Source organism: Eptatretus burgeri, chromosome 16, assembly GCF_056783735.1.
Source record: "Eptatretus burgeri isolate ZD-2024b chromosome 16, Ebu_testis_v1, whole genome shotgun sequence".
Taxonomy (NCBI): domain Eukaryota; kingdom Metazoa; phylum Chordata; class Myxini; order Myxiniformes; family Myxinidae; genus Eptatretus; species Eptatretus burgeri.
The window spans coordinates 30,896,262-30,921,997 of NC_140976.1; the positions used below are offsets into that span (position 1 = coordinate 30,896,262).

The window sequence follows — 25,736 nt, forward strand, 5'->3', positions numbered from 1 at the left end:
GAGTCAACCCCCCTGATGCTAACTCAGCGGCCAGCGGGGCTCGAACTCAGGACCCCAAGGATCCCAAGCCACCTACTTAACCACTGAGCCACACCAGGCTCATCATAACCATTAAGCCAACACCAGGCATAATCAGCTTGTAGAGCGCTCGCCAAGTGGCTTAAGTACTCAAGCAAGCACTCCAACAAAACTGTCAATTAGGAACATCTGGCTTGTTAAGCGATAGCAAGCTGATTGGTAATGGAACATCTTAATGTGGCATATTTTTCCAAGGGGGGAAAAGGCAATAAAACAAGAGAATTCCTCCGGATTTTTAGCAGTAGAGTCCAAAGCAACATGGACGAAGCGAGTGTGAAAATACCACGGAGTCCTCTTTTGGGGGGGGGGGGCTTTTTTGGGCAAAAATAACACTGAGCCTTCCTTTTGGGCCTTTTGGGCCAACATACTTTTTTTTAACCCAGGGCCCCAAAATAGTCTTGATCTGCCTCTGGTTTAGTCATTCCTTTCCCCACCACAACCATGGAAGAATGAGTCTCAAGGTCTGCTGTAAACAGGGTGAGGTTGTCTCTTAAGAAGACCATTCTTCTTAAGAAGATGCCTGGGGTGGCCAGGATAAAATCCAAGGAAGTCGGGGAGGTCATCCTTGTTGGGTTTTCGTATTATGTAGGAGGTGTGGCACCACCGTCTGTTCATGGAAAGAGGGTGAGAACACACCACCTGTTGATGGGAAAACGGTGGGGACAATGCCTCCTGCATATGAGGGAGAACTGAGCTCAGTCCTGTGGTTGAGATCGGTGAGAACACTCTCTCCCCCACCCTCTGATAGCAGGCTTATATCAGAATGTGATTATGGGGACACCACCGCCCGCTTTCTGGTGACAAAGCAAAGAGCCGCCTACAATCAGCTCCTCATGGAGGGACTGAGTTTGGATTAGGACTCATGATTACTTTGTCAACGTTGGTGAATGGCAACTAGTTAAGGCATACAAAGTCATAGTTAAATCCCTGTAAAACTATAAGGAAAAAAAACCTGTTTTGGTTGAACTCAGGCAGTCAGACAAAATCTAAAAACGCAAAAGGGCGAGTCAAAGCCAATAAGCACAATCTTTATCCATCAACTGGGACCATACTCTGTGCAGAGCGTTGGTGCTGCCGAAGCAGTCTCCTTGGCTATTGGGTACAATCCTGGACGGGTCGCCACTCCGACACAGGATACCAGCATGCTGGCACTCATTTTGCCGACCTCGGAAGGATGACAGGCAGAGTCAACCCCACCTGGTATTAATTCCTTTACCACCTGGTAAAGCTGAATGTCTAAACTCGGTGTTTGCAGCTAAATCTTGTGTCCCAAACCCATCACTATCTCTACCCACTTTACCCAGTCGCACCCAACTGTCCCTGGACTCTGTATCCTTTTCTCCTGACAAGGTGGAGAGCTTGCTTTCAAACCTCGAGTCAGATTCTGCAACCGGTCCAGACGGCATCAGCCCACGTGTCCTCAAAGCCTGCTCTTCTGCTCTTGCTGACCCTCTCTCTGTTCTATTCACCCTCTCATTTTCCCAAGGTCATCTGCCATCTGCTTGGAAATCTGCTAACGTCACTGCCCTGCATAAAAAAGGTGCAAAAACAGATCCCTGTAACTACAGACCAATCAGCCTTCTCCCAATCATCAGCAAGGTTATGGAATCCATCATCGCTTCAGACATGAAATCCTTCCTCTTCTCCAATGGCTTGATTTCCAATCATCAATTTGGTTTCAGACCAGGTCACTCTACCCTGGATATGCTGCTACTGCTCTCCCATCAATGGATGGAGGTCCTCAATGCCAGACAGGAAATCCGAGCCGTATCCCTGGACATATCACGTGCTTTTGACACAGTCTGGCACCCTGCACTACTCACCAAACTCTCTTCCTATGGTATTCAAGGCCATCTCCACTCATGGCTCGCAGACTTCCTCTCCTGTCGCAGTCAACGTGTGGCCCTAAATGGAGTTCTTTCATCCCCTCTTCCTGTTCAGGCTGGAGTTCCTCAAGGTAGCGTTCTGGGCCCTGTTCTTTTTCTGGTTTTCATCAATGATCTCTCGGACTCTCTGGAAAATCCTCTATTTCTCTTTGCCGATGACTCCACCCTCTGCCGTACCATCTGTCATCCCTCAGACCGGCAAGCAGCAGCTTCTTCGCTCACTGCAGATCTGGATAAAATCACAAACTGGTCCAACACGTGGAACATGTCTTTCAATCCAGACAAATCTCACACTCTCACTATGTCTCTTCGAAAGGACCGTTTACAAAACCCCCATCCACTTTCTCAACAATCCTCTGGAAGAAGTCTTTTCTTTCAAGCTTCTGGGTCTCACTATCTGCCATGACCTTTCCTGGGAAAGTCACATTTCCAACCTTGCCTCAAAAGCCAGTCGCCGACTGGGAATCCTCCGTCGTGCAAAGTCCTTCCTCGGCCCTCTTGAGCTCCTGACCACTTACAAAGCTTTTGTCCGTAGCCTGATGGAGTACTGCTCTCCCCTCTGGGCTGGTGCTCCTGCCTCCCACCTTTCTCGACTTCACGCTGTCGAAACCAGGGCTTTTAAGATCATTGGCATCTCCCGCAATGAAGCTGAGTCTTTGGGCCTCTCACTCAATCACCGCAGGTTGGTCGGTGGTCTTTCTGTCTTCTACCGACTCCTCTCCAGCCTTGCCCCCCTGCTCTCTCTGCGATTTGTCCCAACCACATTTCCACAGGGCGCTCAAGGTCCGCCAACAACCCCCTTCTGGTAAAACTACCAAAATCACGAATCACTACTCATCTTCACTCTTTCATTCCTCTTTTTTCCCGCCTTTGGAATAAACTTCCTCACTCTATTCTTTCCCATTCTTCCCTCCAGGCTTTCAAAACAGCTGTTCACCACCACCTCTTATCTTCCCCCATCCAAATCCTCGATCTTTTCTACCCCCGATAATCCACCCAAGCCCACTTCCTTCAATTCTCCTGCTTTCCTTCCTGAAAGTCCCTGTAATGTCCATCTTCTCCTCGCCATGTTCCCCGTCCCATCCCCATCCCTCTCCCTTCCACAGTTCACCTGTGTCTGTTCCCCACTGTTTTGTCCCTTCCACTCCCGCCCCTCTTGTCTCATGCCTCCTTGCTGTGAGTTGTGTGTTAGCTCTCATACGAGCCTCGACCAAGGTATACAAAAAAAAAAAAAAAAAAAAAAAAAAATTCAACAGCCGAGTGGGATTTGAACTCAGGATACTCGGATCCTAAGCCCACCACCCTAACCATTAAGCCAACACCAGGCATACAATCTTTATAAATAATCTTTATAAAACAAATCAACATTTCCCCTTTTTGTACGATCTTCTTTCATGATACAACCTGTCACTTCAATATAAATAGATACATGTGAAAAAAATTAAATGTTTCGTCTTTAAAAGTTTCCTCAACCATTTTCATTGGAGTGCTTGCTTGGAGTGCTCTTTAAGCTTCAATCTCGACAAGCTTCCATGGCGATACAATGGCACAGTTCTTCATGGGGACATCTCTGGAGTTAGGAAGGCAAAATAAATTAGATGATTACAATGAGGAAAAAATGTTTGCAGTTATTACAAAACAATGAATCATGGCAGGATAGTCGACAGGTACGTGCACTCGCTCTAAGCTGTCGAACCTGGGTTTGAATCCCGACCCAGCTATAAACTGTCATCCTGGCGTTTCACAGGCAGGGTGACTTATCAATGTGTGTTCCGTCCCTCCCAATGAATGTTAAACTGGACATAACATCTGCCGGAATTCCCCCATTTCCCCCTTCTCACTCTCCCCTCCCACCCCACTCCCTCTCTCTCCCACCCCTCTCTCTTCCACTCACTCCCTTTCTCTCTCCCACCCTACTCCCTCTCTTTCCCACCCCACTCCCTCACTCTCCCACGCCCCACCCCACCCCTCACACCCACCCCTCTCCCTCTGCGAAGGGGACTGTTGAGGACTGACTGTTTAGTTATGAATTTGCGAGTAAAACTGCTTCCCCAGAGTGTAACTTGAACGAATCAGATTCGGAATGAGCCGACTGGAGGGGTGCAAAGGTCACTACATGTGCGAGCATGCATACATACAGCCAGACATTTGCCAGGTTGATAGGATGGGTTATAAATGGTCCTGCCTGGTTTTATATAGAACCAGGCGATTAAAAAGAAAATGTTGCTGTTTGGGCACATTTTATTGCCCTTCCTTTCCCCTCACTCCACCTTCCTTTCCCCTCCCATTGCCTTCCATTCCTATCATGGTTCCTTCCCCCCTCCCCTCTCAATGAACTCCTCCCAAACCCCCTCCCCTCTCCACCCCCCATGGACATCTCCGGGAAGTGTACAGATGCTGCATTAATATGCTGTTTTAACGTACCCAATTTTGTTCAATCCCATACTACCACCCGCACTCCCCTTTCTCCACAAGGCCCCCTACAAAATGCAAGTCCAGACCCCTTCCCCTCACACTTACCTCTTTCCAAACCACCTCCACCTCCCCACTTCCCACCTCCTCTCTCCCCTATCCTCCCCGCTCCCACCCCCTCCCAGCGTAAACAGTGATGTGTACAGTGAGGTGTTGCTCTCCTTCCCTTTCCTCCCTCCCCCTTCCTCACTCCTTCTAGCCTCCCATGCCTCCTAGCTCCCCCTCATCACCCCCCCCCCTCCTCTCTCCCCCCCCCTCCTCCCCCCTCTCTCCCCTTACTCTCCCTCTCCTCTCTCTTCTCCCTCTCCTCTCTCTTCTTCTTCTCTCTCTCCCTCTCTCCTGTCTGTCCATCCCCTCCCCCCTCCCTCTCCATCCCCTACTTCGTCTCTCTTCCCCCTCTCCCTGCTCTCTCTCCCTCCCTCTTTCTGCCCCACCCCACTTAATATCCCCGTGAGCGAAGCGACGGGTTGTATTTGCTGGCGTAGAACAAAAATCGAGAAGTGCTTAAGCCATTATGGATGCTCTCAAACCATCATGGCTTCCAATGTAGGTGTCTTGGAGGCCTCATTGTTTAATTGGCCTCAGAGTCTGCTAAATATTGGTGGATTCTTCTTGCTGTCCTTGTCTGCTACACACATCCATCATGATATAAGCCATTATATTCCACCAGAGTTTTCCAAAATTGTTTTGGCAGAGTCTTTTCAAATCGTTTCCATTACAAAGTCCTCAATTTGACATTTGGCTAATATAAAGTTATTTTCTTTATTAATTCTCTTGTCTGTGAAAACTTTAAAACTATATTGACCCATGGGTTCCGAAACTTCCTTCAGTGCAATTATTTTCTTTGTGGAAGAACAATTCTGTCCTCGTGGATGGTTTTGAGCAGTTTGGAAGGAGATGGAATGTGGACATGTCGATGAGAGCTGGCCCAGAATGGTGAAATGGTATTTCTACAAACTGCCGCTCTCCCACAGGCATCAAATTGATTATCCAGGTCGGAAATGAAATGAATTGTTTTGAAATTAGTTACCCCTGTCATTTCCTCAACCTCCTGGTTTCACGACCGCAGCCACCATACCAGGCTCAAACATGATCAAGAAAGAAATGACTCCATCAGAATAAGACAAATATGCCAGGAATGCTCGTATGAAGATTTCAGATCCCACCCGCCAGATGCAATGTGGTAGTTTTTTTTCAAGCTGTTCAAAACTTAGAAGATTCCTGTTCTTTATTCAAATCTCAAAGCACGATCATGGTTATTTGTTTTCCTGAGTCTTTCTATTGCTTTGTTGGAGATGGGATGCGAGTGGAGTGAACTATCCACAAAACAAATGTGTCGTGGAGAAATGAAAAAGAGAAGTTATTGCATTTTGTCAAAGTGAAATAAACCATGTGAAAAATGTCACATGGGATCAAAAAATGCCAATAAATAAGTTATCCAATCAAAATGCATTCTTGCTATCAAAATGCTATCCAATCTTTCCTTGTAGAAGGAAGATTCATAAAGCATGGTTAGGGCGGTATACCCATTCATAAAGCATGGTATCCTAGGGTTCTGAGTTTGAGCTAAGTGGTTAGGGTGGCTGGTTTGGGATCTTAGGGTCCTGCGTTCGAGCTCTGTTATCCGCTGAATCAATACCAGGTGGGGTTGACTCAGCCTGCCATCCTTCTGAGGTTGTGAATGAGTAACAGTGTACTGGTATTAGGGCACAGCATCAGCGGCATAGTCGTGCCCCAACAAAATGATAGCTACCCGGCAGCCAGACATTTGCCAGGTTGATAGTAGGGGTTATGGTCCTGCCTGGTTTTATATAGAACCAGGCGATTAAAAAGAAAATGTAGCCAAGCTGCCATACACAAGAAGGAGACAGTTGCTCCCATCACTTACTGACAAACCACGGGGAAGTGCTTCTCACGTGCCACAAATCGTTGGAGCATTGCGTTACATAGTACCGTGGGTAGTTGAATCATTTATTTGTACTTATCTGTGGGCATGACCACCAGTTATTCTCACATCATTCTGGGGTTGGCTGGGGAAATATTTTAAGCCAAGTTTTTTTCACGAACCAGCTGGACTGAGAGTGCAGTAGTTTGTAATTCGTTCAGGGAGCCGGCGATAGTTTGGCTACTCTTCACAAGACACCGTGGGATATTTAACGTCTACCAACTAATGCTGGCAGATGGAAGGCCCAGCTTACCGTCGATCCGATGGAATGGCACACACATTGATGAATTTCCCTGCATGCGAAACACCAGGATGACAATTTAAAACTGGGTTGAGATTTGAATCCTGGACAAATCTCTAAGTGGGGAGTGTGTACACCTCAAGGCTATCTTACCTGTCCAGTAAGCCAGTAACAAATAAGTAAAGTGTCAATCTTGGGCAAAGAAACTCTTCTGATAAACTACATTATTTGTTCGTGTGATGTGGGTATTGAGGACCAAGTAGCATCCTCTCATGTCCAAGTTTGTTGTGTAACCGTCTTCCTCTATGATGCCAGGTGGGATCTTTGTTGGGTGCACATGGGGGTGCGACTGCACGGCATGTATCTATGCCAGCAGCTGCTGCGCCACCATTCCATTTATTTTGGGGTTCACTGGCTTACAGTGCACAAACCTCCTTCTTAACCGCCTGAGACCAACTATTTATAAGAACTCAGAATGAAAGTTCCAATCAAAACAGCACAGAGATAGATAGTACTTTAATTGCGTGCTGGAACGCACACTCGCTGCAACAACTGCCCAACTTGTGTGCATCTACTGGTTGCGGATCGCAGGTTTGAATGAGTTATCGGTACATTTTCTCTTACTTTACATTTCATTTGTGTTGAACTCGCTTGTCTGTTTAACCCGTTCTCTCCACACGGAAGAACTCGATTTTATTCAGTGCTGTGTGGTATCATTTGAGTTTGACAGTGTCGCTCACATTCATTAACCCAGTTTTAACGCTGTTCCTTGAACCGAACATGATACAACTTTGTCAAAGTTTTTGCTCTTCCATTGAAAATGAGAATAGTTATCGCATCGATTGCAGCCCGAGTGTGTCTGCAACACTGCTTGCGATCGATTCTATGACTTGCGGGTGTTTATTCTCAATAGGAACACACACACACACACACACACACACACACACACACACACACACACACACACACACACACACACACACACACACACACAGTTTCAGACTTTAAGGTTTCAACCTGTCAAGTTCAGTATCACTTTTTAATTGTGAGTTGGAAAATGTAAATATCAGAATAACTTTCAGCATCCAATACACATGCTCATCGTCGTACCATACTGCTGATATAGCTTTGGTTTTGCCAAATCATTTTATTGAAATGGGTTACGCTTGGTGGTTTGCCATTGCCTTTTCAGAAGTCAGTAATAGCAGAAATTAGTAATTTGTTGGACCATTGCCCCAGCAATAGCTCATCCACTCTTCGTGGCGAAGGACACTATGCGATCTTTAAGGTCTACCAACGAATACTGTCAGATGGGATGTGAAACGTCAGTGGCAATTTATAGCTGGGTCGGAATTGAAACTCAGGCTAGACAGCTCAGACTGAGTGTGTATACTTCTAGGCTACCCTGCCAGCACACACTGTATGCCCAAGCCCATCTTAAAAGGGACATCGATGAAACTTCATTCCACTCTCAGCATTTCAGCCCATCAAGGTGGAGAGGACAATGTTAATGTCAGTAAATGGCATCCACCATTCACCACGCGTAATACATCACACGTCGTACACCCCAACACCAGACACAAAACTACGCCTCGCCTTTACCTCTTCGACTCCCCTCTTATTGCCCTGGCCCAGGGTTCCAGATTAATTTCTTGTTAGGAATTGTTTTACTTCCCCCCACTGGAGCTCCCAGATAACTCTCATTAATCACCGTCAGACGGCCTCGGTACAGAGGGACGCAGGCCTTTACAATATGCGGGCGAACTGTCTGCTGTAGCGGAACTGCTGCATGTGTAATCTTCGTCGCCTCGAGTACATTGACAAGGCCTGGCTTTATTGCTCTCGATGCGTCTATTTATGTCCGCTCTCTCGGGAGTCCGCGTTAACGCCTCGTCAGCCCTTCTGCTTGTCCCAGCAAAAGCGATTCCTTGCCGTCGGGCCCGTGTCGCACCTGGCACGGATGTGAGGAAGGCGCTGATAACGGAGGGTAAAATTAAAATCTGAGCAGATTTGGATTGCCCACCACATTCCCCACACAACTACACAACACTACCGGCCTAACGTGACCGGCGAGGCGTTTTGTGGTTGGATATAAGTGAAGGAGTAAAAAGGGAGTTGTATTTTTTTTTTCCTTCCAGTTGTAGAAAATCTAAGTACTTCATAGTTTGATGATCATTGATGAATAATTTTATTCTTTCACTCCTGTTTTTACAGTGGAATATACTGTACACTGTTGCTTGACGCACTGTACATGGATTACAGTACACTACTAGATGAGGTTGAAAGAAGGCATGTTTTCTAATTTAGGCATGTTTTCACCCCAAAGGCCTACTTGTGTTTTTGTAGGCCTAAATGTAATAAATACTTTGTTCAGTAAACTATATTATCTAAACTAGACTAAAGAAATTACAAGTGAAAATTGCCATTTCTAAAGATCTAATTTTAAGGTGGATTTTTGACATTTAAAATATCAAATAATGGGAACATATTACCGACGAGCAGAGCCTATCCGTCACTTCACTGACGGACCAATTAGTCGTCCTGTTTGCCAAACATTTCGGACAAGAAGGAGAAGGAAGAGAAATTTACCCTTACCCTTGCATCGAGTGCTTTAAACCCTCCTGCCCCCCCCCCCTTCATTCTTCCTGATGTCTCTCTTCCCACTAGAAATGTCACACATGATGACAGGCTTTGACAGACCCCTCCGTTTTTTGTTGTTTTTTGGGGGGGGGGTGGGGGGGGGTGATAGAGGGGAAGGAGGGCAAACTTACCTGTGAGAAGAGTGCTTTAATCCCAGTGTTTCCCACATAAAAACGGTGATTATAATACCCTCTGCCATCACCACCAAGTGGCGCGACACAGTACACATTTACATGGACAATTTACGTCCCTTCCCCCCCCCCCCCCCAATACCACCGCGCGAGGCAGCGGCCACACAGCCGATGTTACCCCACACACAAAGTTGTATTTGTACCCTGAGCTGGGAATGAATTTGTAACTTAAAATATGTCCCTAAGCGTAAGGAACAGACAGACACACAGAGAGAGAGAGAGAGAGAGAGAGAGAACAAAAAACAGAATGGTGTGTATACAAACACACACACACACACACACACACACACACACACACACACACACACACACACACACACACACACACAATTAGGAGGTCATTTCAGGTGGAATGTAGAATACATTCTGGAAAATGTCATTGCATATAGTTGCTGAGATTGAGGACTTGGTTCTGCACTGGAGATTGTGTATACCTCTGTGACCATCATGTGACTTTGAAATCATCCCACAGGCCAAGGACGAGGAGGCCCCACCCTTGCCCAAGAAACTGGCTGTCATCGCTCCTCCATCTAACTTCATTAAGAAGGCCGTTCAAGCGAAGCAGGGGGAACAAGCCCAGGGAGAGCGCCCGGTGAGTGTCAGGTTGATGTGGAAAGTACTTGGAAACATCCTAATGAGGAAATGCCTGTCTCCCGAAAGCTGAGACCTGTCCTCCTTTCAGTTCCGTGGTAAAATAATTTATTCCTTAATGACTTGCATTTATTGAGTCGATCGAATGTTCTGCAAGTTTGAAATGCATGACAATGGTACAATGGTGGTAGGGTTGCTCAATCTGTATTGTGATTGCTACCGAGCTATCTAGCATGGGTTTGATCCTTGATGAGATTGGACTTGGAACTACGGACATTGGCAGCATGGAGGATGGGACGTAGAAGTTGAATATTCCGTGTACATTTAATTTGTACTCTGTAACGATCTCAAATTTTCTGTTGATAAGCGTTGGAAATTCGGTGAACTGTGACCAAATTCCCTTCTTGGGATTACCTGTATATTTAGCAGTACCTGTAGTATGTAGGTATGCTGGCATGTGCATATAGCACAGGAATAACGGGCCAAAACGCATTTTCCTTTCTTAATTGCCTTTTATAAGATGAGTAAATACCTTATTTTGGTATGACCCATGGTAAAATGTCTGGGCCTAAAATGGCTTTTGGGGTCACCCACCTCAGTGTCTGTTTCACCTTTTGGATCTCTCTTTGTTATTTCAGTTTTCTCCAAACTCGCCAAATGATATGCCACAGCCTGCATATCCTTCTCCGTCTTCTCCAACTCCAAAACCTGGGCCAGGAGGTGATCTCACTAATGGGGATGCATGTCACCAGCCATTAATGCATGAACGAACCAATGGAAATCCAGATGCTCCTGTAACCAATGGAGAAGCACTACTAACTCCTGATGAAGTATCCGAGCCATCCACAATGAGCAACGCGGCAGCAGAGGAGGTGAAGACACATAGTTTTCGTTTATTTCGACGTGTTGTTCGGCCTCAGCCCCAGGCTGAAAGAGATGAAAAACAGATTGTGAAAACTGAGGGAACAAACAGATCAAAAATGGATATTCCTCCATGTCCTGAGAAAGTTGAACGTCGAGTTGGGGAAATTCCATCAAGACCCAGCTCTCGTCTTGGTGTCAACTTGCGACCAGTATCTCAGACGGTAGGGGAAGGTAGGCCTAAGGGTACTCCAGCATCTACTCCAACTACGGCTGACCCAATATCACAAGGCCTTACGAGTTTGATGACGCGAGTTAAGACAAGGGAGGCGAGGCCAAGGTCCCGACGCCATGAGAGGAGAGAATTGGACAATGCGAAGGTGGCTCAGGAAAACAGTTTCATGGCAGAGTCACATTCAGTGATAAAAGAAGATTCAGACCCTTCAAAGACTTCTGATAAAGAACCAGCACAGGTGAATACTACAAAACAGACATATGACTGCATCACATGAAGTCGTTGGATTCACTTCATCTGCTAAGTTTGCCTTTGTATCACTGCACCAGGTCATCGACAGTATCGATCACACCTTTAATCCCTGAAAATGATGACCTACACATATTTTTAATTGCTGTGCTTGCAAACTTTTTATTTTATTTTATTAATATCATTTTTCACTCCCTCAAAGGAACAGACGCCAACACATCTCGGCCTGGAAATGTCCAAGGTTACCCAACAGCATTCCGCCTCAATAATACAAAAGGTAATAAATAATGTGATTCTTTACCTGTAGTTATCGGAAATGAGTTTAACTACGAATAGATTTTCATCATATGCCCATAGTCCGTTCCCATGCCTCCTTGTCAACCACAGCCAGATCGAACCACGCAGGAGGCAGAGTCCGTGGCATCCGAGAAACCTCCCGAGGACCAGACTGTCACAGGACAGCCAGTGGAGGGAGCTACAGACCAGCAGCCAGAAATAGTGGCTTTAATGGAACCGGTTTGCATATTTTCATTTATTACCTCCACCACTGAAGGTGGAAGGAGGTTATGTTTTCACACCTCTCTGTTTGTTTGTTTATCTGTTTGTGTGCAGGATATCTCAAAAAGCTGTGGACGGATTCGGATGAAATTTTGTGGACATGTTGGGTGTGTGACAAGGACGAACTGATTAGATTTGGTGAAGATCCAGATCCAGATCAGGCAACTTGAAATTTTAAAGTGATTCTTCACCATTGAGAGATAGCACAAAACTGATATATATATGTATATATACATATATATATATATATATATATATATATATATATATATATATATATATATATATATATATATATATATATATATATATAGTGGGAACCGCTTAATAGAATCACTTTGGGCCAGACAAATTTGATTCTAATAAGTGGGTGATTCTAATATCCGAGTTCACCAGAGTTGTGGAGTATCAAGCGGATCAAATGTCGAGTTCACATACGGAGACAAATACTCAGCATTTAGTTTGATTTATATGACACACTTGCTCAAAACAATGTAACTTACTACTGAAAATAAAACAATTACACGTACAGTACATATGTACTTTTCAAAGCAAAACAACATAGGTTTGTCGATGAGCCTACTCTGTAATGAAAAAATTGTCGATTGTTGCCTGCTTTAACGAGTCTGTGGCAATGGCAGTGACCTCCTTGTCAAGTTTGCGCAGGAAGGCCATGTCACTGAACCCATGTGATAGCAAACCAAGCCTGATCGTCTTAGCTGCAGACATCATTTCCTTGATGGTCGGGACAGAGATCTCCTCTTCCTCCTCTTCCTCCACTGTAGTGTCGGCGTCATAGTCTGCATCAGTAGCAATTCCCATTTCGCGTTGGACTGCCGAAACGATGGCTTCATCTGTGACATCATCGTCTGTGGTTTGGAGAGTGGCGTCCATGTTGACGAAGTCCTGCCATTGGTCGGGATCCATTTGAAGAGGGTTGGCTAACTCGTCGTCGTCATTGCTCTCGACCCTTTCGCCTTCGCTTGCCGCTCCGATGAAAATTCCTCCTTTGCGCCAGCAGTTCACTATGCCAGTAGTCTTCACATCATTCCATGCTGCGTCCGTAAACAGCATAGCGTCGAGGATCATTATCTTTTTCGCCAAGTCACTCGCTGTCATTGCTCCATCCTCGTTGTGAATCTCAGTGAGCACTTTTCGTAGCATGGCACGGCGGTAATGAGCTTTGAATGAACGGATAATTCCCTGATCTAACGGTTGAAGAACAGAGGTTGTGTTCGGCGGGAGAAATGCCACAGTAATGTTCGACAGTTGAAGTGATTGGGGATGTGCCGGACAGTTGTCGATGAGAAGCAACGCTTTCTGGTCATGACGCCGAAGCTCGCGATTCCACTCATCGAGCCATTCAGTGAAGAGGAAACCTGTCATCCATGCGGAGGAATTGGCTCTGTAGCGAACTGGAATTGTTTTGAGGCCTTTGAAACACCGTGGATTCTTGCTTTTACCAATACCGAAAGGAGGACGCTTAGCACCAGTCATCGAGCAGCAAAAAAGCACCGTGATTCTTTCGTTTGGCTTTTTCCCACCGCAGTGCTGATCTCCCTTGAAGAGGAACGTTCCGTCTGGTAAGGCCCGAAAATACAACCCGGTTTCGTCAGCATTCCAGATCTCATCAGCCGTGAAGCCTTCTACGAGATCCGGAAACACGTGGTCCAGCCATTGTTGTTTCCCTCCTACGTCAGCCGCCGCTGCCTCTCCGTGAAGTTTCTTGTGGACGATTCCATGTCTTTTCTTAAACCGGTCAATCCAGCCGTTTGTCGCACTGAACTTCTTGTTGTTGAACTTTTCCGCGAACTGAGCCGCTTTCTCCCGCATCAGAGGTCCAGAAAGCGGTGCTTCCTTTTCTCTAGAAGTTTGAATCCACTTGACCATTGCTGATTCGACATCGGGTGCGTTGCCGCTTCGCTTGCGTTTCTGAGAAGAAGACGAATCCACTTGACCTTTCAGAATGGCCTCTCGATCTTTCAGAATCTTGCATAGGATCGGCTGGTTAATTTCCAACTTGTCTGCAGCTTCTCGTTGGCTCATTCTGGGCAAAGCGTCATAGTCCCTCAGGATTTGTGCTTTATCAATGTTTGAACGATCCGTCCGCTTTCGTTTTCTGTCCATCGTGGAAATGACGACACGCCTAGTGCTTAGACTGCAGTTGTCAGCCGTCTGCCTATCTGGACAATGACTACCGAAATCACTGTAGTGGCAAAGCGTTATTTTTAGCGTGACGTCAGCCGCCTGGTGGCAAAAGTTGGAACTGTGCGGCCAGTAGGCGCTGAACTGTCAAAGTGGATGGCCAGCAGCTGATTCTATGAAGCGGGTTTTTGATTCTAATAAACGGGAAAAATTGTGTACATTTAGATACAATGGAATCGGTCTCAACGATTTTGATTCTATAATACGGGTGATTCTATTAACCGTGATTCTATTAAGCGGGTCCCACTGTATATATATATATATATATATATATATATATATATATATATATATATATATATATATATATATATATATATATATATATATATATATATATATATATCATGATATCAAAAAAAGTTGTGGACAGGTTAGATGTGTTACAAGGACGAATTGATTCGATTTTGATGAAGATCCAAATCTGGATCTGGATACGAGAATTATTTAATTCTTAAAGTGATTCTTCACCATTGGTAGATTGGGCTAAAAACGAGATATAGCTTGATATTTAAAAATGCATTGGGCTCGATATATTCCACTGGATCAGGCATTGCGTGGCAGAGGGATGCGCTCTTCCGAGTGCCCTTGTCGTTTATTTATTTTCGACCAGTAAGTATTTTCACCTTAAAGGCGGTTGCATATGATGTCAGGTCGAAAATCACACGACAGTGCAGGCAGGTAATGTGGACAAAAAATTGGGGGGGGCGGGTTCGTGTTAATTTTATTATATTCATGTAGTTGTTTTGTATACAAAGTCTGGACTCATGGAAGTGCGAGAACACTGAATGGATCAGGATGCAACAGAACAAAAGGAACAGTAGAAGGAGAGGGAGTGAGACACCAATGGCAGAGTTGAGAATAAGGGATGTGAGGAAGAATTAATCTTTCAAAGAAATTTGCTCTCTCTCTCTCATGCACAGATTTATCTCCTCTCATCTTCAGTTGTCAATCCTTCCTCCTGCCCATGGTACAGTGAAGCTTTTGGGAAGGCTATTGTCCTGAAATAACTTTCTTTCGCCTCATGGAAAGCAAATCCGACTGAGGGTAATCTCATTTCCTTCCTTTAAGCTCGGAACAAGTGTGTATCTACCCTCAGGAGAGCCAGAAAACAACATCTTTCTAATATCAAGTCTGAACTCTCAAAACTTTCTCCCTCCTCCAAATCCTGGTGGTGTCTAATCAAATGTGTTTCTGGTGTATGTTCCCCCTCCATCCCCTCACTTACCTCAAATGCCCACACTGCTGATACCGCACGTGAAAAGGCTGAATGCCTAAACTCGGTGTTTGCATCTAAATCTTGTGTCCGAAACCCATTGCTTTTTGTACCCACCTTACACAGTCACACCCAGCTGTTCCTGGACTCTGTGTCCTTTTCTCCCGACAAGGTGGAGAGCTTACTGTCAAATCTCGACTCTGATTCTGCAATCAGTCCAGATGGCATCAGCCCTCGTGTCCTAAAACACCTGCTCTGCTGCTCTTGCTCACCCTCTCTCTGTTCTACTCACCCTCTCATTTTCTCAAGGTTATCAGCCATCTGCTTGGAAATCAGCAAACATTACTGCCCTGCATAAAAAATGTGCAAAAACGGATCCCTGTAACTACAGATCAATCAGCCTGCTCCCAATCTTCAGCAAGGTTATGGAATCCATCATCGCTCTGACATCAAATCCTTCCTCTTCTCAAATGGCTTTATTTCTAACCATCCATTTGGATTTAGACCAGATCACTCCACCCTGAACATTCTGCTTCTGCTTTCCCAACAATGGATGGATGTCCTAAATGCCAAACATAAGATCAGAGCCATCTCCCTTGACACATTGTGGGCTTTTGACATGGTCTGGCATCCTGCAATGCTCACCAAACTCTCTTTTATAGTATCCAAGTCAATCTTCACTCATGGCTCGCAGACTTCTTCTCCTGTCACGGTCAATGTGTGGGTCTTAATGACTCTCTCTCATATCTTCTTCCTTGCCAGGTTGGAATTCCTCAAGACAGTGTTCTAGGCCCTGTGCTTTTTCTGGTTTCCATCAATGATCTATCAGATTCCCTGGAAAATCCTCTTTATCTCTTTGGTGATGACTGCACCATCTGCCGTACCATCGCTCATCCGTCTAATTGGGAAGCAGCAGCCTCTTCACTCTCTGCAGACTTGGATAAAATCACAAGCTGATCGAACACTTGGAGCATGTCTTTCAATCTTGACAAATCTCACACTCACTTTGTCTCTCCAAAATGACCACCTCGAAAACCCCCCTATCTATTTTCTCAACAATCCCCTTGAAGAAGTCCTTTCATACAAGCTTTTGGGCATCACTATCTGCCACGATCTTTCCTGGGAAAGCCACATCTCCAAGTTGGCCTCCAAACCAGTCACTGACTGGCCATCCTCCATCATCCAAAGTCCTTTCTTGGCACACCTGATCTTCTAACAACTTACAAAGCTTTCATCCACAGCCTGATTGTGTACTGCTATCCCCTCAGGGCTGGTGCTCCTGCCTCACACCTAGCTTGACTTCACGCTGTGGAAACCAAGGCTTTTAGGATCATTGGTATCTCCTGCAATGAAGCTGAGTCTGGGTCTCACACTCTGACCGCAAGCAGGTTGGTGGTCTTTCTGTCTTATACCCTCTCCTCTCCTGCTTCCACCCCCCCTTGCTCTGTCTATGCTCTGCCCTCCCTCTATTTCTGTAGGGCGTTAAAGCTCTGCCAAAACCACTCTTCTGGTGAAACTGCCAAAATCAAGAATCACTGCTCACCTTCACTTTTTCATTTCTCTTTTTCTCCCGCCTCTGGATCAAACTCCCACACTGTAATCAATCCCACTCCTCCCTCCAGGTCTTCAAAACAGCTGTTCACCACCATCTCATATCTGTCCTCACCCAAACCCATGATCTTTTCTACACCCGTTAATCCACTCCAAACCCACCTCCTTCAAATTCCCTGTTTTCCTTCCTGAAAGTCCCTGTAGTACCATTTTGTTTACCACGTATACCCTTCCCCATCCCTCTCCCTTCCACTCATCCACTATTGTCTCTGTTCCCCTCTATTTTGTGCTTCACTCTCCCACCCCTCTTGTCTCCTACCATGTTATATGCTCTGTGTGTTAGATCTTACACGAGCCTCAACATGGTTTCCAAAAATAATAATAATAATAATAATAATAATAATAATAATAGTAAAAAAGGAATGAGGGGTGGAGGTCGACAGACAGGGTGGACAAGATGGATACAGAAGCAAACTCACAGGAGGAACGAGAGGGGGAGCACTCGGTAGAGTGCAAAACCTCCGCCGCCAATACTGCTCGGTCACTCAAGTGAATCTGATATCCTATTCATTCAATTTGATGTCAACAGTGCTCACAGAGTTATAGTTTGCAACTTTCCCTTTCACTTTTAACTTTTACATACTCAATTAATTCGTCATAACTAGATTCCTTGAAACAGAAATTGATTTTGCGTGGGTATATCCACCTGAAGTTCCAAAATCAGCCGCAACTATAATTTTGGCATGTGTATTTGATGGAAATCACTTATAACATGGAGAAATGCAAAAAAAAAAAAAAATTAAAATATTTTTTCAAAATGGCCGCCATAGCGGCCATTTTGGATTTTGGACCAAGTCCAAAATCTAATGGCATGATCCTTGGACCATACCTAATCCCCCCATCAAGTTTCGTCGAAATCCGCCAAGGAGTTTTTCCGTAATACTGTTCATAAACAAACAAATAAGCAGTCATAGACTGGTACTTACAAAATCGTCAACTTGACCTCTGACCTTGTCTAATAAAAGCTGTCTCTCGAGAAGGTAGCGACGCAAACCAGAAGTTTCTACGTTGTTTCTGTAGCAAACCATCAAAAATCGAATGTTTTGGATGTTTGACCTCACTGTGACCTTGACATTTGACCGATTTTGACCAATATCTAATCAGCGCTAGCCACCACCCTCCTGAATCACGTGGTGTAATTTGACATTGGTAGCTTCTTCCATTCTCAAGTTATCATTTTTTGGATGTTTGACCTCACTGTGACCTTGACCTTTGACCGATTTTTATCAAAATCTAATCAGCACTAGCCATCATCCTACTGAATCACGTGGTGTAATTTGACATTGGTAGCTTCTTCCGTTCGAGTTATCTGTACCAAACCATCAAAAATCGAATATTTGACCTCACCGTGACCTTGACCTTTGACCGATTTCGACCAAAATCTAATCAGTACTTGCCACCACCCTCCTGAATCACGTGGTGTAATTTGACATTGGTAGCTTCTTCCGTTCGAGTTATCTGTACCAAACCATCAAAAATCGAATATTTGACCTCACTGTGACCTTGAACTTTGACCGATTTCGACCAAAATCTAATCAGCACTTGCCATCACCCTCCTGAATCACGTGGTGTAACTTGACATTGGTAGCTTCTTCCGTTCTTGAGTTATCGTGCCTACAAACAAACAAACAAACATACAAACAAACAAACAAACAAACAAACAGAAACGGAAGTCATCAATATACTTACGAAATCTTTAGATTTCATAAGTAACAAGCATTGCTAGACTGGTACTTACGAAATCGTCAACTTGACCTCTGACCTTGTCTAATAAAAGCTGTCTCTAGAGAAGGTAGCGACGCAAACCAGAAGTTTATACAATGATTCTGTAGCAAACCATCATAAATCGAATGTGACCTCACTGTGACCTTGACCTTTGACCGATTTTGACCAAAATCTAATCGGCGCTAGCCATCACCCTCCTGAATCACGTGGTGTAATTTAACATTGGTCGCTTCTTCCGTTCGCGAGTTATAATTTTTTTTGATGTTTGACCTCACTGTGACCTTGACCTTTGACACATTTTGACCAAAATCTAATCAGCACTAGCCATCCCCCTCCTGAATCACGTGGTGTAATTTGACATTGGTAGCTTCTTCCCTTCTCGAGTTATCGTGCCGACAACCAAACAAACAGAAATGGAAGTCATTAATATACTGTACTTATGAAATCTTTAGATTTCGTAAGTAACAAGCAGTCATCGACTGGTACTTACGAAATCGTCAACTTGACCTCTGACCTTGTCGAATAAAAGCTGTCTCTGGAGAAGGTAGCGACGCAAACCAGAAGTTTCCACGATGATTCTGTACCAAACCATCAAAAATCGAATATTTTGGATGTTTGACCTCACTGTGACCTTGACCTTTCACCCATTTTGACCAAAATATAATCAGCGCTAGCCACCACCCTCCTAAATCACGTGGTGTAATTTGACATTGGGAGCTTCTTCCGTTCTTGAGTTATCATTTTTTGGATGTTTGACCTCACTGTGACCTTGACCTTTGACCGATTTTGACCAAAATCTAATCAGCACGAGCCATCACCCTCCTGAATCACGTGGTGTAATTTGACATTGGTAGCTTCATCCGTTCTCGAGTTATCGTGCCTACAAACAAACAAACAAACAAACAGAAACGGAAGTCATCAATATACTTAAGAAATCTTTAGATTTCGTAAGTAACAAACAAGCAGTCATAGACTGGTACTTACGAAATCGTCAACTTGACCTCTGACCTTGTCTAATAAAAGCTGTCTTAAGAGATGGTGGCGACGCAAACAAGAAGTTTCTACGAGATTCTGTACCAAACCATCAAAAATCGAATGTTTTGGATGTTTGACCTCACTGTGACCTTGACCTTTGACCGACTTTGACCAAAATCTTATCAGCACTAGCAATCACCCTTCTGAATCACGTGATGTAATTTGACATTGGGAGCTCCTTCCGTTCTCGAGTTATCGTGCCTACAAACAAACAAACAAGCACACAAACACACAAACAAAGAGAAACGGAAGTCATCAATATACTTACGAAATCTTTAGATTTCCTAAGTAAGAAACACGCAAACAAACACACAAACAAACAAACAGAAACGGAACTGATCAATATACTTACGAAATCTAAAGATGTCGTAAGTAACAAACACACATACAAACAAACAAGCAGTCATAGACTGGTACTTACGAAATCGTCAACTTGACCTCTGACCTTGTCAAATAAAAGCCGTCTCTAGAGAAGGTCGCGACGCAAACCAGAAGTTTCTACGATGATTCTGTACCAAACCATCAAAAATCGAATGTTTTGGATGTTTGACCTCACTGTGACCTTGACCTTTGACCGATTTTGACCAAAATCTAATCAGTGCTAGCCACCACCCTCCTGAATCAGGTGGTGTAATTTGACATTGGTTGCTTCTTCCGTTCTCGAGTTATCATTTTTTGGATGTTTGACCTCAATGTGACCTTGACCTTTGACCGATTTTGACCAAAATCTAATCAGCACTAGCCATCACCCTCCTGAATCACGAGGTGTAATTTGACATTGGTCACTTCCTCCGTTCTCGAGTTATCGTGCCTACAAACAAACAAACAAACAAACAGAAACGGAAGTCATCAATATACTTACGAAATCTTTAGATTTCGTAAGTAACAAACAGAAAGGGTTGAAAACAGTAACCTCCGATCTTCGATGGCGGAGGTTAATAAACTAGAAATTTGGAAATGGGGAATGATCTGACATGTAAGTTAAAGAATAGATTCCTTTTTCATTCAATTGCCATATATGTTTGCATTTTGTCCTAAGTTAGGTTGTGACTTCAGCATTTGAGATTAAATGAAGGAAGATTTTAACAGGAAAACCCATCAGAAAACCCTGTCTGAGATGCTATTCGGTATGTGTGACATTCACAGCCTAAGCCTGAAGAGGAAGATGATTACTACGCATGGTATGAGGCAGACCGTGTTTGGCTAGTGCAGAAGGAAGGCCTTGTACCCGGTGAGTACGTTCGGAATCAGAGTTTATGATGTCATTCAATATGCTGACTGGTCGCCTTTGACATGATTTTATTGTCATGACAGCTACAGAGCTTCGACCTGATGAAGGGACTCCAGAGATGCCTCCTGGGCGGCTCAAGTTGAAACTGGACGAGCGAGGCCTCGTGCTGGATGTGGATGAGGAGGACATTGAGAAGGTCTTTGTTCCAGAATCCATTTCATGAAAACGTTTCCCCACTATTATATGCTATTGTAAAAAGTACAATGACCACGGGGCGTTAAGCTTTATGATAATACAATGGAGACCCCAAGAGATTATTATCTTAAAATTTTTCTCTTGCATTGAAAAAAATATATGAATGTACCTTGTATGGCAACACATTCCCTTAAACAGCCTTTTTACAGCCATTTTTCCCTGCTGAGCAGGGGTTAGCTTTTTTTGAGGGCTCCATACAATCATGGTTCCCTTCTTGAGGCAATGTTTTTTATGGCCGGATGCCCTTCCTGACACCAACCCTAGTCGCCTCTGACGACACATAGGGATATGGTACACCTATTCTACCCAGGGCATACACCAGGACCAGTACACTGGTACTCATTTTGCTGACCTCTGAAGGATGACAGGCTGAGTCAACCTCCTGGTGTGAATTCAGTGGCAAACGGGGCTCGAACTCAGGACCCTAGGACCCCAAGCCACCACCCTAACCACTAAGCCAACACCAGGCTATTCCGTTAAACAGCATCCCTGACAAATCCTATATTCATAGCCTGTGCTCAATTAAAGTTTGTAACGGAATAATATGGGCACTCTTATATGAAACCCTAACTTTTATATAGAAATAATAATTAATTATCACAATAATTAATACATTGATTATGGTGTCACAGTGCATATTTGAGCACGTGTTATTCACGACAGGCCAACCCATCACACTTAGACCAAGTGGAAGATCTTTCTTCATTGCTTTATCTCAATGAGAGCTCCGTACTACACACACTGCGCACTCGCCTCAGCATTGGGAATCACTGCACTCTTGCTGGGCTGCACCACATCTCGGTTGGCCCACCATCATCCAAGTCTAGCAGTGCAGCTGAGGTACGCCCTCCTCATTGTTAACCACTTTATTCAACTCCATTGTCTTTATTTAAACTGCTAGATTATGCCTTCAAAAATAATCTGCATTATTGACAAAAGTGATGTTGATGATAAGTATTGTTATTGTCACTTTGAGAATTGTTAATATTTTCTGTAAAACTGTTCATCATATTTGGTCATGTTTATTGAACAACTTCATGAGAACAATGAAACAAGAGACTGACATACAGAGACAAGTCGACAGCATTGCATGCAATTTTCAATTTTAAATTGGCATTTGAAAAGAGAAGTAGCAATTGTAATAACAGCACTTCATAATCCTTTACCCTGATTTGGAGTTCAAAATAAATGATAATGATTAAGCTTTATGATCCAATAATAAAGAGATATTACGCCGTTGGCGGTGTATTGTTATGATGTTGGAGGAATTATTTGTTTTGCTCTGTAAAGCCACGTCAGGCCACTGGTATCTTCATGTTGATTTTGTAAAAATTAATCTCATTTTTTTATTGTGTTCCTTGAAAATAACGTGACTATGTGAAAGCAGTTGCATCTCATCACGTGCTCCATGTGCCCCCCCCCCCCCAACTCGCATTTCTTGTATCACCATTTCCTCATTCATTATGTGCAGTCTGCAAGTGATGCAGCAAGCTGGCACAGTGAGCCACCACCATCTGACATATGCACAGTGGCACGCAGAGCCTATCTGCACATGTTAGCCTCTCAGCAGGAACAGGCCATCACATTCCTTGGGCCTAGTGGTGCTGGTAAAACGAGTGCAAGTCGATGTGTGGTGGAGCATCTTGTGAGGCTGACTGCGAGCTCTGGGAAGCTACCTTCGACCTGTGGTTTAGGGAGCAGGCAAGACCAAGATTGTGGCAAGGCCATGTTCGGTGAGGGTTCCGTTCCACCAAATGACATTGCCGATACATCGGGTTATCTCTAAAAATTGTGCTCAATTATAAAAAAAAAAATCATTTTCCTGTATTGTTGTGTAAATGTTGATTAATTGTTTTAGAATTATGGAATGTTCTGGTTTATGAAGAAATTTTATCTGTAACTCATTGATGAAGGTGAACATCATGCTTGGTCCGACTAGTTTTACGTCGACCTTCCTTACTGGCCAGACTGCGAGCACTCACTCACCTATGTGGACGTTAATCATCTTGTAGTAACTTTTAAAAAAGGCCATTGTGAAAAAAGTAGGTCAGTAAACTATTATACCTTGTCGAACTTTTAAATTCCTACTCCTAATGTATTGTTACGAATTTCGCCCGCCCGGCGTGCGATCGGCCACGTAACTCGAATCGCGACGTGTCGCCCACCGGAACGGACATTTCGGTCGTGACCCTCCTGGAGCTACCGCCAAAGAGCTAGCCACGGGTGGGGGTTTAACCTCACCACAACCCAGTCGGCATTCTACCCGTGCGAAATAGGGTGAATCGCCGAATGTCGATATACCTAAGTACCCGTGCGGGTAGCGTACCGAGGAGTTGTACCACGCCGCAGGTCGACTCCGGACATGAACCGCTTAAGCGGCTTGTTCCGTGCTGCAGGGATAACCGAGCGGAGCTATCGTGGACCTCGACGTTTCGTGATTATTTTTTTGGGTGTCTACACCCACTACCAATCCCTTACGTGATGCAAGATGGAAACTTTCAAACAAAGGAAAGGACGCAACGAAACGGGAAACAGTTCAACAACCAAGCACTTTATTTCACACACACACACAAGGCAAGCACGTATTTACAGTTATAGCAAGAATGCACATATAATAGTCAAAACAATAAAAGCAACGCAGAGCTACAACCGAATAACGCAATGTACAAGCATTTATACGGGTTTACTTAACAGACTGGCGCCACACACACACATTTACACCAAAAGCAAAGAAAATACAAGCCACCCTCACAGGCAAGAAGGCAGACAGGTCCGTGGACCAAATGAACGTGGGACCTGGGTGATCAGCCAGGTCCACGAGACCGAAGGGGTCTTACCCACGCCCTCGTGGCGCAATGGCGGGCTAGCCGCAATGTCCGCGTAACGCGCCTGACTCCGTGCCCCTGGTATGGTCGGTGAGCTCCAGGCGTGCGTCGCGCAGGCACGTGTTGGTCGGTCGACACCACGGTTGGGGCGGGGAGCGGACGGGATTACCGGCGCTATCTCAGCGCGGATGGGGGAAATTGTTGATGCTCGGGGTGGGAAGAGGGGAATGGCGGATGCTCCGTCCCGCTAGCGGGGTCTCGGGACCGCACCGACTCCGGCGAACTCTCGCCCCCTGAGTCCTCTTCTGCTTCCCTGCTTCACTCCGCGACTCGTCCCTTGACCTCCACTCCGAGCTCCGTCCCCTTCGCCGTCCGATCCCCGCAAACACACGACACAGACTCCACGACTTCCGACTAGCGCCACTTTCTGCACCCGCGAGCTGCGTTGTGCTCGCATCTTTATAGACCGGGGGAGGAGCTTGTATGCAGATTCGCGGATCAAAACGTGCTTGGAGGTGGGGCCACACCGCCCGACGCTCGCCCATTGGATGGACAAAAAGGGGCGTGAGCCTCCCCTAATCCGATTTCCCCTCCTAAAAGGAACGCATTCACAGCGGGTTCGGAGGCGGGGCCATGCCACCCGATGCTCAGTCATTGGATGGAAGAAAAGGGGCGCGAAGCCTTCCTGATCCGCTTCTCCTCTTGCAAAGGCATCCATTTGCACTCGTGGCTTGACGCGTTCGGCAAGAATCACCGAACGGGCCCTGGACAGCACGACGTTCGGTGTTGACAGGTGGTGTGGTTGTTGGTTGTAGAAGGAGAAAGGCGAAGGTGGTGGGGGGTTTGCTGTGGTGGTTTGGTTGTTGACGGGCGTCATTTGGGAATGGCGGTGAAGCGATGTTTGCGGGATGGAGTTGTGGAGGTAAAGAGGCGAAGGTGGTGATGTTTGAGTTGTTGGCGGCTTAATGGTCCAAAATAACGATAGAGAAAGAAAAATGGCTAACTCAAAGCGTCGCAGCCCGGATGAATCACACATTATCCCTCTAAACAACAGGTGTGGACGAACTACACATGAACTTAGCGTCATAAGTGATCTAAGGACCCTTTATGGTGTATTGCGAATTTCCACAGCCGTAACAGTATGTTGGAATCACATCAGCTACTTGTACATCATGTTGCAACAAACAGTCTTGCACTGAATATGCAAGATGATGAAGATGAGGACAAATAAGTGAGTTTCCTTTATTCAATGTCGACTTTCCATATGATGCAGTTAATTTTTGATTTGTGTATGGTATATTCAGCCAAAATCGAAATATTGTCTAACTTTTATATCAGGAACTCAAGTCAGACTCGAATCACATTTTGTTTACAATTCAACACTCATGAGCACATTCAATCTGACATGGTGGTGCAGAGGTAACACTTGCCTTACCTTTATTGATTGCTCATCACTTACCTTTGAACTGCCTCGACTGTTTGAATTCCTGACCAGACTGTAAGACTCCCAAATTGGTGCTTCATGGGCAGGACATTGTATCACAAAGTGCACCTTCCCTTGGATGTCCCATCTGCTATCATTAGTTAGTGGACATGAATGATCCCACATTGTCTTTTGCAAAGAGTATGAAATCACCTCAGTCAAAAATAAACTTATACAGGGGTTCACACACGTTTTTTAATTTG

The 25,736-nt window shown here is 44.9% G+C and overlaps 1 protein-coding gene across 9 annotated transcripts in view; it reads left to right on the forward strand.

The window, feature by feature from the left end:
• The window catches only part of LOC147010811 (unconventional myosin-XVIIIa-like), a 261,897-nt gene that overhangs the window by 24,636 nt on the left and 211,525 nt on the right, over positions 1-25,736 (forward strand). For 2 of the 9 annotated variants that reach the window (XM_085859462.1, XM_085859461.1), the window contains 8 exons: positions 9,924-10,045; positions 10,683-11,378; positions 11,592-11,666; positions 11,747-11,905; positions 20,886-20,970; positions 21,054-21,166; positions 21,889-22,065; positions 22,697-22,958. In XM_085859462.1, the coding sequence (XP_085715588.1) occupies positions 9,924-10,045; positions 10,683-11,378; positions 11,592-11,666; positions 11,747-11,905; positions 20,886-20,970; positions 21,054-21,166; positions 21,889-22,065; positions 22,697-22,958 (1,689 nt within the window). Of the gene's footprint in view, positions 1-7,097; positions 7,231-9,923; positions 10,046-10,682; positions 11,379-11,591; positions 11,667-11,746; positions 11,906-20,885; positions 20,971-21,053; positions 21,167-21,888; positions 22,066-22,696; positions 22,959-25,736 lie in introns of those variants that run through there. The other 7 variants (XM_085859460.1, XM_085859465.1, XM_085859463.1 and 4 more) reach the window with 6 other exon arrangements.